Here is a 13,987-nt window from a genome sequence, read left to right as displayed (position 1 = left end):
CCCACTTATCCAGCCTTTCTCTTATTTGCTGTGATTCTTAGTAAAGGACATTTTTTTATGTGCCAGTCCTGGGGCTTGAACTCAGGGCCTGAGCTGTAACTGTATCCCTGAGCATTTTTTTTCCGCTCAAGGCTAGCATTCTATCCCTCGAGCCACAGCACCACTTCGAGGCTTTTCTATTTACATAAATAGCATCACATATGCTGAGGAATTAAACCCATGTCCTTGTGCATGCTAGACAGGTACTCTACTACTACGCCACATACCCAGCCCCCTTAAGGCCTTTTTTCTTCTGAGTCTACCTATTGCTTAATCTAGGCTGCATAACCCAGATTGCCCTTAGACTTGTGATGCTCTTGCCCAATTACTGGGATTTCTGGCGTGTTTCACTCTACCTTGCTTTTTTCTCTACCCTTCTATTAGTCACAATAAAAAAAAAAGAATTTTGAAAGAAAAATCCACTTTAGGTCTACTGTGGTGACTAAAGCCAGGGCTCTATAATGTCTCCTCATAAGAATCCCATTTCCCTCTCTCTCTCTCTCTCTATCTCTCTCTCTCTTTCCCTCCCTCCCTCCCTCCCTCCCTCCCTCCTTCTCTCCCTCTCTCTTTCTCTCTGTCTCTGTCTCTCTCTCTCTCTCTGTATCTGTCTGTCTGTCTGTCTGTCTCTCTCTCTCTGTCTCTCTCTCTCTCTCTCTCTGTCTCTCTGTCTCTGTCTCTCTCTCTCTCTCTCTCTCTCTCTCTCTCTCTCTCTCTCTCTCTCTCTCTCTCTCTCTCTCTCTCTCTCTCTCTCTCTCTCTCTGTCAGTCATGGGACTTGAACTCTGGGCCTGGGTGCTCAGGCTACTGCCCTCCCCTTGAGCCACTTCCTGTTTTCTAGCAGTTAATTGGAGATCAGAGTCTCATGGACTTTTAGGGCCCAGGCTGGCTTTGAACCGTGATCCTCAGTTCTCAGCCTCCTGAGTAGCTAGGATTACAGGTGTGAGCCACTGTGCCTGGCTCCCATTTTCCTTCTTGTAGAAATAATTCTCTAACTAGTTCTTTCTACCATTTCTTGCTATTTCATAGCCTCTTTTTCTTTCCTGACTCTGGGCAGGGAAGTAGAGTATTTTTAGGTGTTTTTTGTTTGTTTTGTTTTAGAATTTTTTTTCCAAATGAGAAAACAATTTAGACCTCTCAGAGAGTGACAATTTTCATGCCTAAAGCTCAGGAACTAGTTGATCCAAGTGGAAGAAATCTGGTGAATGCAGAACAGTCAGATAAGATGTGAAACAAGCCTAGGCATTGGTCTCCAGTTATTCAAAGGGTCGGTCATCTGCCTTCCTCACGTCACCTGTGGTTGGGCTATACTGGATTCTGTAATCCTGCGCATCCTTATTTCTCTCCTTTACAAATCAGAGTTCGAATTCTAACGATGACCCCTTCTTGCCCAGGACACTTCCCACAATACCTCTCATATAGTAAGCATTCGACAAATAGTTTTGAATGAGTACTTGAAATAAAATGAAAATAAATATGTATACTTTGGCTCTTTGATCTTTGCCTTGACCAAAATTCACATCTTCCTCCTGTTGTTGAAAAATATATTAATGTATTATTGCAAAATGCCTTAGAATACACAATTTTATACTCTTTTCTTTTTAACAAAATGGGTTACTAGTTGTAGAATTTGTAGGGAGGGGAAGTAAGCCCTGGGAAAGGGGGAGTGGGGTTGATGTTTTCAGGGTAGAAATTAAAGAATTCATAATGTTGGGATCAGAGAGGGAACTATCCAGAGATGCCTAAAAGACTTTTCCAGGGTCATCTAATTGGCCCAGCGATTACAGCACCATTATTTCCAGAAGTCCTGGGAGCCAATTTAGGGACTGCGGGAGGCCAATATATAAAGAACCTCTTTTCTCTCCCAGTTGAGATACATGCACAGGAGTTAGGAAAAGATCAGAATATCAGCTTTACTTCCCATAAAACAAATTAGAGTCTGTGGCTTTTAGAGCTTGAGCCAAGCAGTTCTCTAATCCTTACTCCTAAATTAAATAAATGCACTCTCCCCCCATTTCTGGCACAGCTGGACAGCCACAGGCCTCCCCTACAGAGAAAGGCCCTATCCCACACGGCAGACTCAGACAGGGCACATATGTCCTACAGACAGGCTGTCATTAGGAAGGGAAATCTAGAACTGGATGAGCTAGACAATTCCCCTTACTTCTCCCAAAAGACAGGGGGAAGAGAGGTGAGGGGCCAGGAGTGTCGTCCTTGCTGTCTACCTACATACACACATGGTGGCTCATGCTTCAAGAAGAGGTGAGAGAAGGTTGGCTTAGCCTTCAAGCCTAATTGGTCCACTTGTACTCTTGTTTTCCAAAGCATAACCAAGATGTGAAAACACTGAAGACACAGACAGTGGAATAGTTGAGCAGCCACACTAGTCATGACTGGATTCTGGAGGAAATCAGGCAACCTGGATAGAGGGACATGCACAGGAAAGAAAGGACAGAGTAGAGAGGGAACGTTGGCATTATCAAAGAGAAGTAATGAGAAATCTAGGAGAGGGACTAAGCTCAGGGATTAGGATGCTTGAATTCAAGATCCCTTGAATGGGTCTATGTGATGATAAGCCAGAAAAAGAATATGTAACTAGAAATGATTAAAATAGAAGGGAAGTAGCAAGAGAATAATGGATCCAGGTCAGCCTGGACAAAGTTAGTGAGACCTCCATGTCAACAAAAACACAGGATGCAGCAGAGTGAATCTGTGATCCCAGCTGTGCAGTAGAAATAAGTAGGAGAATCAAAGGCCAGGTCAGCTTGGGGGACAAAAACAAAGAGACTTTTAAAAGATAAATAATACAAAGGGGATTGAGGCAAAAAAAAGGGGGGGGCGGATTAAGCTCAGGTAGCAGAGTACCTGTTTTGTAAGCTCAAGGCCCTGAGTTCAAACCCCAGTACTACCATTCAATAAAATAAAAGAATTTTTTAATGATGCAAGCTCAAGAATTGTAGAATGTAAAATAGTCTGCACAGACTGGCACAGTCTGGTGCCAGACAGAAGTTGAGAGGTCATGCCATCAGGGGCCCAGGTGGACCAAAAGAACTCCAGAAGAAGGATGCCAAATTTCTCCTTCATTTAGCCAACCTTTCTTTGGTTCACGCCCCCCCATACACATAATCTCTTCTTAGCCAAATATCCCCAAAATGTCTTTCTATGTTTTCTTTGTTTTTATTCTTCCATGACTTTTTAACTTCCAGAAACCTTATTTTTACCCCTGAACAAAATGATTAATATCCTTCTAATCAGAAAGTCTATTTATTTTCCAATTTTCATCCTAGCAACAGAAGTAAGTGTAATAAAGGAAAATATTTACTGGATTATTGCTCTGTGTCAGACACCTCTGTGTCAAGTCCTTTATCTATATTCTCTTGTTTAATTCCACATTGCAAGCTTATGACAGTATAACTACCTCCACTTTTTTTTACACTTACTCATTCCATACATTTATACTGTTGCACTAATTATACTCTGGATATTTTTCTGGTTCATATCTGTGTTGAAAAGAAAAATGAATAAACCAATGAAAGCAGGGTGAAGACCCTGACAGAGACCTACCTACCTGGTATGTTTGGGGACCTATGAGGACTTGTACCTGGCTAGAGAGATATGTGACATCCCAGAGGAAATACTTGAAGAAGAAAAACTGAGGCAGAGAGTTGTTAAGCACCTTGCTTAAAGGTCTTCTGGCCACTCAGTGACTGAGCTGGTGCCTCATTAGGAGGATGTGACATGTAATGAGGGACACATGGTGCTCCCTAAAAAGTGCTCCTGGCTGGTCCCCTGATACTGACTTCCCTGACTTCCTATTGCTTTTCCTTGTCTTCTTTGTGGGCACAAAAACAGTGCCTCAAATATGCTTTCTGAATAGTTCTGTCATAGTCTCTCCTGTCCTCTGAGCTCTTCTGGAAGAACTTGTCTTTCGCTGCTGTCGTGTGCATACACTTACGTATCAGCAGAGGCCTCCCTTCTCACCTCTACCTTGGCGTGGTTCCCGGGGAGCTGTGTCTCTGAGTGGAGCACTCCAAGTTTAACCTAGTTCCCTTTCTTACCACTCGTCATTTTTGTCCCTGAAGATCAAACCCTCAACATCACCCAAACCCCTCTCCATCTCCTTACAGTCCCAGAGCACTCACAGCCTCGTAGTTTCAGTGACATTGCTTCTGATCTTGGAAGAGCCTCTTGCGTGGACCCTCTCTCCCATCCAGTGTCTTTCCTGCAGAACATGATGCATCATCCTAAGACAAAGGTAGCATTCCAGGACTTGTCCCTTCTGCATGAACTGGCCTGGATTCTTGCTGCTTAGAGGATGGTCTAGATTTCAGGGGTCACTCATGGCCCTCCTCAGCCTTACCTTTTGCAGTTTTCTTTCCCTCCCACCCTTCTATCATCTCTTCTGCAACCCACCAGACATTTGTTCATTTCCCATCTATAAATGTTTTCTTTTTACTTCAAGCAGCCACCAGCTGCCACCTTCTGGGTGAACTCACTCCATAATTCCTCCAGGTCCAATGAATTGCTCTTTCCTCTCAGTGGAAGAGCTGGTATCCTCATTAAGTTGCTCCTGGCAAATAAAAATGCATTGACAGTCTGGCAAGCGTTGGTTGTGATTGGATATGTGCCAGCTCCTGGGGTTTGACTGGAACCCATGCAGGCTGGAGCCATAACCATGAACACACTGGTTCAGGAAATCCCCAAGTTCTATTAATTACTGGGTAAATTCCTGCAGATATTTTTTTGGTAACATATTCCTTAAGTTCTGGATTTCTTAATTGAATTTCTGTTAAAGAGTGTTTGCTTCCAATGGAGAAAACCTAACAAAAACCATGTTTGTTTATTTTTTAAAGACTTATTGGTAGAGTGGAAATGTGATATTGTTTAGTTACTGGTTTTCTGACAAGATCTGTGTCATCTATGATATTCTTGCAGATCTTTCTGGACCATTCTAAACCCTAATAAGAATTGTATAGTCAGTTTTTATTGTAGGAAACGTATTAAAATGATTAATTTACTAGAGCTTATTGCAGTTTACAGTTCTATATTTTCCACCTAGTCTTTTTATTTATAGAAACTGGAAAAAGGTTTTACGGGTGTTTTGAACATATTACATTTTTAACATCTGACAACAGAGGTATGTGGAATTCATTCGAAATGCACACGTGTCCATACCTTTCGTTATCTGTGAACTTCACATTCATGAGGATGTCCTGCTTCACCTATGGTGGAAAGAAAGAACAACTCCAAATCCCCAGAGAGCAGGTACATCAGGGGCTTGCTATCCTTATCTATCCGCAGAGAGCACCAGGATTGATGCCTGTCCCCACACAGAAAGCTACAATGGGGAAACTATGTAAAGAGGACCCAGAAGAGGCTTGTGTTAAGCTAGGAGGGTTTTTTTGGTGTGTGTGATTATTTAGTTTCCTATGTGGACTGAAAAGAGGAGGTGTTTTTCTCACACAGCTGCATCAGAACTCTACAACTAAGAAATCTGGCACTCATTGGGCAATATCCTCCAGCATACACTCTACATGTAAGTTTGACCCTAGAGTCTTAGTTACTTTTTCTTCTTGGAATAAGGATCCAGTTAAGGTCAGACATGGCATTTAGTCAGCATATCTTTTAAGCTACAATTTTTAGGCTCTTTTTTCCATAACATTGATTTTTTTCCCCTTGAGGAGCCCTTTACATTTTTCTTATAAAGATTACTAAGATCTCAATGGGTTTTTGCTAGCTCTGTGTTGGTAAAAAGCTAAACATAATGCCATTGTAATAGAGCAGTGTCTCCCAGGTCATCTCCTTTAAAACAGTGGGATGTGAGCTTTGCTAAAAAGTGTAAATGTGGTGAAATCTCGGTGTACAGAGCAAGGTGTATGAAAATAGATGAGAGGAATTTTGTGTAATTAAAGGCACAGTCCTCCCCTGCCTGGGTAGATGCCCTTGTTGGCTTTTGGCTGGATGGCTCTTCCTACTGGCCCTGCTCCTGACTGAGGTCTGGCTCTCCTCCAGCATCATGAGGTTGCAGCAAGGAGCTGGAAACAAACCTGCAGTTATTTAAATCTTCCAGTCCAAGTTGTTGAGGCTGGCAGCAGCACAAGGCCTGCATGTTTGTAGACTGATCACACGTGGTGTTCCTGGGTCAGTGTGTGTGACTGAGCACGTGCGTGGGAAAAAGCACCTCTCTCCTTTTCCCCAAGATCTGAGTGCCACCATGGGACTCCATGGAGGCCATGGGCTTTATGTGATTTCTAGTGATTCTTAAGAGAGTAAGAGGCCAGCTCAACTCAAAGAGACCAACTCAGAAAAACAAAACAAAACAAACATTTGCATGCATCCAAAAGACTCTCCTGAACATTTGCACTGGTCACTGTCCTGGTTTGGAATTAACAAATGCACTTTACCATTGCTGAAATGTGCACTGGCAAAGGAGGAGTGCATTCCTTTTTGAATATGGTGTCCTCAAAATTGTTCAGCCAGTGATGCCTTTGAAAGTCTTGCCTCATGCTTTCAAGGCAAGCACTATAGTATTTGAGCCACACCCCAGTCCTGAAAAAGCCCAGGTTCTCACTCAGAAACAAAGCAAGGGCTTTGTTTGCATCCTCACTGGTCTTCTACTTCCTAACCCTTGTCTCTGAACTTCTGCCGCTCCTTACCTCTCCAAATCCCACTTCAGATCCAGACATCACTTCTCAGACACAGTCTCTAGGAGCTTCCCGTGATCTGCCTTCCATGATTTCAGCTCTGTCCCCACCTCCTCACTCACTGTCCATGGTCCTTTGGTCTCACATTTTATGCTTGAGTTTCTCCTACATGCCACCATGTTTCTCAGAATAATTTGATTCATTGTCCAAAGTGTCAGATTGCTCATTCATCAAATGATAAGACAGATTAGTGCCCCTTTCATTGGATTATGCAGGGATTAAATGAGTTCATATATGTACAGCTCTTGGGAAAATACCTGGTGTATAATAAAGAATTTAAATAAATTAGTGATTCATTGCCAATGTTCTTATTGCTTAGAGTCTATGGTGAATTATTTTTTACTACTGCATTAAGAATTACCATGATGCCCCTTTAGGATTTGAAAATTCTGCTGTTTCTCCCTTTTTTATTGACAAGCCTATTGAATGTATACCCCAATGTATGTGAAAAATGCAGTTATGACCTATCTGTCATACATGGCTAACAGTTAACTTTAAAAGAATTGTTCATTTTTGCCCATTCATGTGAGTTTTGCTATTCTTGCATTTATACACATGGCTGTAAATGATGTGCATTTATTCGGTTTTTATGTTAATGAGCTGACTTTTACTTGAATTGTTAAAATTCAAAAAATTAAAGTATGCTTATGAAAAAAAGGATTACTATGAGCTTAGCATCTTAAAACAGCACTCATTTATCATTTCACTCATTTCTCATTCTGTGGGTCTGCAATTTGGACATGGGCTTTTTACTGACAGCCTTAAAGGGCTAAAATCAAAGTGTTCATGGTGGCTGAGGTCCTAAGCATCTTCAAAACCCTTTTCAAGCTCCAATCACAGGTAGCAGAATTCAAATCTTTGCAGCTTTAGAACTCCCAAGTGGCAGGAATTGTGACTTTACCTTTGGCTATAAAGGTCTCTTTAATAACTCTATCGCAATTAGATCATCTTTCTTTGGATTAACTCAGAGCCAACTGATCAGTGACATGACCACAGAGGGTAACCTGTCATATTGTCCTCGAGGAGAGGAGATTACCTTAGGTGTCTACATGGGGAAGGAGTGAGAGTAGATTTCTAGGGGGTCTTAGAATCCTGCCTACATTGATAGTATTGTCTTTTTTGTTCTCTCAGTTCAACTGCATTGGGTGAGGCCATGATTCAGTAACTGCTGCCTGCATTTCACATTTCCTCAGTGGCTTTGTTTAAACACTCTAAGGGGAGTCTTATTAATATGACTCTTGGAGCCCACATTCCCTGAGCTGTAGTTTCTACTACCTGATAGACTAGAGTCTATATCTACTACTTGATAGACTAGAATCCAATATCTTTGGAAATATTTTAGGGAAATAGGGGTATGGTTCGAGTGGTATAGCATCTGTCTAGCAAGCTGAAGGCCCTGAGCTCAAACTCTAGTACCTCCCAAAAAAGAAGAAATGAAGGAAGGAAGGAAGGAAGGAAGGAAGGAAGGAAGGAAGGAAGGAAAGAAGGGAGGACTTGTAATTGATAAACCTGTTGACTAATACTGTAACCAGTTGAGGACCCCCTGGGAACAGACCAAATCTTAATTATGAAATAATTTATTAATTGCAAAAGGGAATTTGTCAATATCAAATCATAACCTGCCGGGACTACTCTTAGGCATCAGGAACCCAGAAACCGCCCAGAGTAACAAGTGGAGGTTTTTATACCCCAAAATGGAGGGATCATGTATTAAATGGAATTTTTCCAATTTTCCTCTATTATGCAAGCTAAACAAGATACAGAAGCAGAATACAGAAGCAAAATATCTGGTCATCAGCAAGAATGTGGGTGCCGAACTCACTTCTCAAAATTGCTGCCCACAAACTACATCCAGTACTTGGCTTTCCTTAGGGACTGTCACAATAGCCATTTCTTCCCACAGAGTCCCAGCATCATGAAGACTCTTGCCATGGCTCTCCAGCACTATCCTGGCACGTCTCATGCTGAGAACCTCATTTCAATACCACAGCATTCCAAAAGAATAACCTCCAATTTGTAATCCCCTTCGGAATCATTCATTTCCATGACTCACAATGAGTAAAAGACTAGATAATACATTATAGACAGAGAGTTTGGCAGCAATGGAAAATACCTGGTTGTTTTTTTTTTAATACTCCTTAAAAAGATACTAAGTTCTTTACGTAGGCATTTTCCTTGCAGCTTTGTGCAAATGTGTCAAGCTAAGGGGAGAAAGTGAAGTTGACCGTTTGTGGACTTGAAAGTTCAAAATGTCAGTTTACTCAAACATTTCCCAACAAAGTATAATTTTGTTACGGGATAAGCCATAATTCAGACCTGATTCAATAACCATACCTATAGGAATTTGGATTATTGCAGGCGAATAGTCTGGTTCATAAAAAATATTCATTTTTTAAAAAAAAATTCCTTTTTCTCCAGGACAATATCATCTTATTCTTGAGAGGTTGCAAAGAACTTGGCCTTAAAGAATCTCAACTCTTCGATCCAAGTGACCTCCAGGATGCTTCCAACAGAGGGGTAATCAAGTGAGTAACACACCATAAAGCTCTTTATGGTTTGATTTACAGTTTTGTAGCAACGATACCTTATTAAAATGGTTAAGTAAAGATCAAGTTTTTAAAACATTCACCTTAGCCTGCTCTCTGTGTGTAGTTTTGATTGTGATCTAGTATGATTTTTTTTAAAAATGTAATAGTCATGAAAACAGAACTAGAATTTTGAAGAAAAAAAAATCCTTAAGTCATACGTAACAAGAGAGAAGTATGCACAGAATTTATAGGTCTCAGGCAGAAACTTTTTATTGACTTCAGCCAGGCATTTGAACAGGTTCTTGGAAGAGCACAAGCTGGGTAAACAGATCTGAACTGTATTCATTGTACAGGGAAGGCATCTGATGTGTGTCTCTTGCATTTACATTTGTGATTGTTTTCTCATCTGTATGAGTAATCAAGGTGTTTGGAGAAGGATATTTGCCTCTTGGCCATTATTGACTGTATCCACTCTGAGCCTTGTTTGAGGCCAAAGAAATTCTTGGAACAGAATGTATTGTTGTGTAGAGAAATAGTTCATGACCAGGATAAAAAGCAGATGTGTCCTTATAACATGGCGAAGATAACCTTCCCAGCATTTAAAAGCTCTTCAGACCCTACTGATGTCATGTAGGACATTTTTCACCATAGTCAAAAATATTCAGCATGAATACAATTTCATATTAAAACTCAATTTCATGGACAGGGTCTGTGAGTTAGTTACTGTTGGAGTCATTTCATCATGGATGAATAGGAAAGGGAGACAAGCCAAAATTCAGAGTTGTTCCTGTTGTTCTATTTGCTGGTCTTGATTTTAATAATAATGATGATGATAATGAGGATAATGCAAATAGAAAGCAGTGAATGAAATAAAATTTGGTTTATATTGATTTATGAGATAAAGGAGAGTCAGCTGTGACTGATTAAAATTTCCTCTTAGTTTTCAACATGCTATTCCCTAATTTTCCTCATGGAAAAATTTTGAGCTCAGTGAACAAAAAAATAACAGAATAAAAACGTCAGATATTTGACTAAATGCACCAGCATACCCCTCATTTTAATCATCACATGCTCCACTTATTACTCTTGAATCCAGCCTCTATAAATCATTTTAGGAAATTGTTTTCTGCCTCATCTCATATTCATAGCTTCACCTGGGTGACAGGTGTCCAGAAACACTAGCAACAGTGCTACACACACACACACACACACACACACACACACACATACACACACACTCGAGAGGATGAGGGAAAGTTCACTCTGTATCAGATGCTTCATTCCTCTTTTCCAAGCCACTTTAAACAATCAGTAAAGCAGGAGAATTCAGGTGCTAATTGGTTATAAAGTCCAGAACTGGTACCACCTTTCTTATGTATCTGAGCTCCCCAGATCTGTGGTTCCAACTGTCTTTGCTTCCATGAACTAGTGTCCTCATCTGCAAAATGGAACTGGACAGAATTTTCTTCCAGAGAAGATTCTAAATAAAGCTTGCTTAGAGTAGACGAGGGGGAAAAAAGATATACAAGATGATTGGGAGGGGATTCAGAGAGGGAAATAGGGACAAAAGCATAAGAAGGGATATCCATGTCTGAGAAGTAATGTACCTACTATCTGGCGAATGTAACTGTAACCCCTCTATACATTACCGTGATAATAAAAAATTAAATTAAATTACAAAAAAGAAAGAACAGTCATCCAGCCAGGTGCTGGTGGTTCATGTTTATAATCCTTGCTTCTTAGGAGGTTGAGATCTAAAGATCAAGATTCAAAGCCAACCTGGTCAGAAAAGTTGAGACACTTAATTAACCACCAAAAAACTGTAAGTGGAGGTGTAGCTCAAATGGTAGACTGCCAGCTTTATGTGAAAGAACTAAAGAGAATGAGGTCTTGAGTTCAAGACACAAAACAAGCAAAAAACAAAAACAGTAGTTCGAGTGTACAAAAAGGGGAAAATTAAATTAACAAGGGCACCATCTTCCTCTTATTTTTACCTTTCATTTTGTTTTTCTGTCTTCTTTCCTCTGTCTCTGGCATCCTGTTCATATTCTGTCTTGCTGGCTAGGTCTCCTTTGACATTAATTCTCCTTTCCTTCTCTTTTAAGTTTTCCTTCACTTATGCACTTTCATTTTTTTTTAGGCACTACTTTTCCATTATGTCCCTGTAGAACTCTGGTACTTGGCATGCATCTGTTCAGCAAACATTTACTGAGCAACTCCTATATGTCTGACACTTTTTCCATTAGAGAATCAAATGAGCAAGATAGCCCTGCTATGTGTGATTTTTCACTCCAGTGCCAAGAACTGAAAGCAAATTAAATAAAAATAATAGCAGAAAGTGAAGGGACTGATATGAAAAGCAAACAGAGATTTGGAAGATAGTGAACCAATCGGCAGTTATTCGGTCAAAGGTGATATCTCAAAGTGGCAGCTGAAGGCTGAGGACTAAGACAGGAATAAGAAGCAGGAGCCAGCCATGGGAAGATCTGTCAGCCATCAGAGTAGAGCAAGCATTGGGTGAAGAAGGCCTGGGAGAAGAAACACCTTGATGTTTGAAGGGTATGAGCCTGGGTAGGGAGGGGGAGGGGCTACCAAGAGTGAGGGCACAATGTTCTCCTTATGCAGAGAAGTTATTTCACTGGATCGTTTCATTTAGAAATACAGAAGAATTTAAGATTAAAATTACAATAAATCCCTTAGTATATATTTAAGACGTATGCTAATAATTTTTTTAAATCCTGCCATGGATTGTTGTTTCTGGTAATAGTCAAGAGGTGGCATGGAAGGGGTCCTCAGCTTGGCAAGTAAAAAAAAAAAATTGGTGATAGTGTTTTAATATGGCCCCATGTGGGAGCCAGTTTTTTTTTGTTTGTTTGGGTTGTTTTTTTTTTTTTTTTTTTTGGCCAGTCCTGGGCCTTGAGCTCAGGGCCTGACCACTGTCCTTGGGCTTTCTCAAGGCTAGAGCTCTACCACTTGAGCCACAATACCGTTCCTGGCTTTTTTCTATGTATGTGGTACTGAGGAATTGAACCTGAGTCTTCATGCATGCTAGGCAAGCACTCTACCACAAGGCCAATCTTCCGGCCTCTTATTTTGTTTTTTTAGCACATGTAAGTTTTCTACCTAAGGTAGGTCAATGTACTATCACTACAGTTCAGTTTTTCTCTGAGAGCTGAGTGGTCCGGTGCAGAGAGGGAGACCTAGTGCTGGCATCTATGACCTGGAAGGGATAAGGGTGGAGCCTGTGCAGGAGATTTAGAGGCTCTTTCTAAAACTCCTCCATCTTTTAAAAATAGTCAAGTTTAAGATCAATGGAACAGAATAGAAGATCCAGAAATAGAACCACATACCTATAGTCAACTTGTATTTGACAGAGGAGCCAAAGATAAACAGTGGAACAAACACAGTCCATTCAATTATTGGTGCTGGCAAAACTGGGCAGCCACATGAGAAAACTAGAAATCGACCCTAGCCTTTCGCCGTGCACAATCATTAACTTAAAATGGATCAAAAACCTCAATATCAGACCTGAAACCTTGAAACTGTTACATGATAGAGTAGGAGAGACACTGGAACTCATAGGCACAGGCAAAAACTTCCTGAACAGACTCCCAGGTCACAACAGGGTGGAGAGAGACTTGATAAATGGGACTACCTAAAAATAAAAAGTTTCTGCACAGATAAAAGCATAGCTACTGAAATAGAAAGCCAACCAACTGGGAAAAGATATTTACCAATAATACATCAGACAAATGCTTAATATCCAGTATCTACAGGGAATTAAAGAAGCTGATCCCCCCAAACCCAACAAACCAATCACTAAATGGGCAAGGGAGCTAAAGAGAGACTTATCAAAAGAAGAGGTCAAAATAGCAGAAAAGCTTATGAAAAAATGCTAATCATCCATGGCCATAAAGGAAATGCAAATAAAAACAATTCTAAGTACCATCTTATCCCAATTAGAATGGCCAATATTCTGAACTCAGACAATGACAAATGCTGGCAGAGTTGTGGAGAAAGAGGAACTCTACTGCACTGTTGGTGGGAATGTAAACAAGTTCAGCCACTCTGGAAAGCAGTGTGGAGGTTTCTTAAAAAACTGAAAATTGACCTTTCCTATGATCCCGCCATACCACTCCTGGGCATCTATCCTGAACATCATAACCCAGGATATGATAAGGACACCTGTTCAGCCATGTTCATCTCTGCACTATTCACAATAGCCAAGAGATGGAAACAACCCAGATACCCTACTGCAGATGAATGGATACAAAAAATGGGATATGTATGTATATATGAATTCTACATAGCCAACAGATAAGATAAAATAATGGCATTCACTGGGAAGTGGATGAAACTAGAGCAAATCATGTTGAATGAGATAAGTAAAGACCAAAGGAACAAAAGGCACATGTATCCTTAATATGTGGATCTTAGATCCAAACAGTATAAGAGCGATGACTCAGTATTTGGGTACCCAAGGTTATGGACATGGTCTTGGAGATATAAATATAACTACATAGACAAAAATCTATGATGGCTATATACTCTATAGACATAATGTTTTATTGCATAGATTAATATGTATCTATGACATACAAACCCTCAGCTTAATTTTAATTATGTTCTAAAACCGAAGTGCCAGTGCTTATATATAGAGATTCCCTTCTTGAATACTTGTTAAACATGACATTTGAAATATGATGTAAAAATCAATGTT

General features: G+C 40.4%; 1 protein-coding gene across 1 annotated transcript in view; it reads left to right on the top strand.

Moving 5' to 3' along the window:
* Positions 1–13,987, top strand: part of Limch1 (LIM and calponin homology domains 1) — a 292,070-nt gene that overhangs the window by 191,861 nt on the left and 86,222 nt on the right. Inside the window, exon 4 of the mRNA XM_090343161.1 lies at positions 9,158–9,264. Within this exon, the coding sequence (XP_090199287.1) occupies positions 9,158–9,264 (107 nt within the window). The remainder of the gene's footprint in view (positions 1–9,157; positions 9,265–13,987) is intronic.

This window comes from Megascapheus bottae, chromosome 13 (assembly GCF_031878675.1).
Source record: "Megascapheus bottae isolate mThoBot1 chromosome 13, mThoBot2.hap1, whole genome shotgun sequence".
Classification (NCBI taxonomy): Eukaryota; Metazoa; Chordata; class Mammalia; order Rodentia; family Geomyidae; genus Megascapheus; species Megascapheus bottae.
The sequence above is the reverse complement of the archived record's forward strand: the minus strand, read 5'-3'. Positions and strand labels throughout refer to the sequence as shown.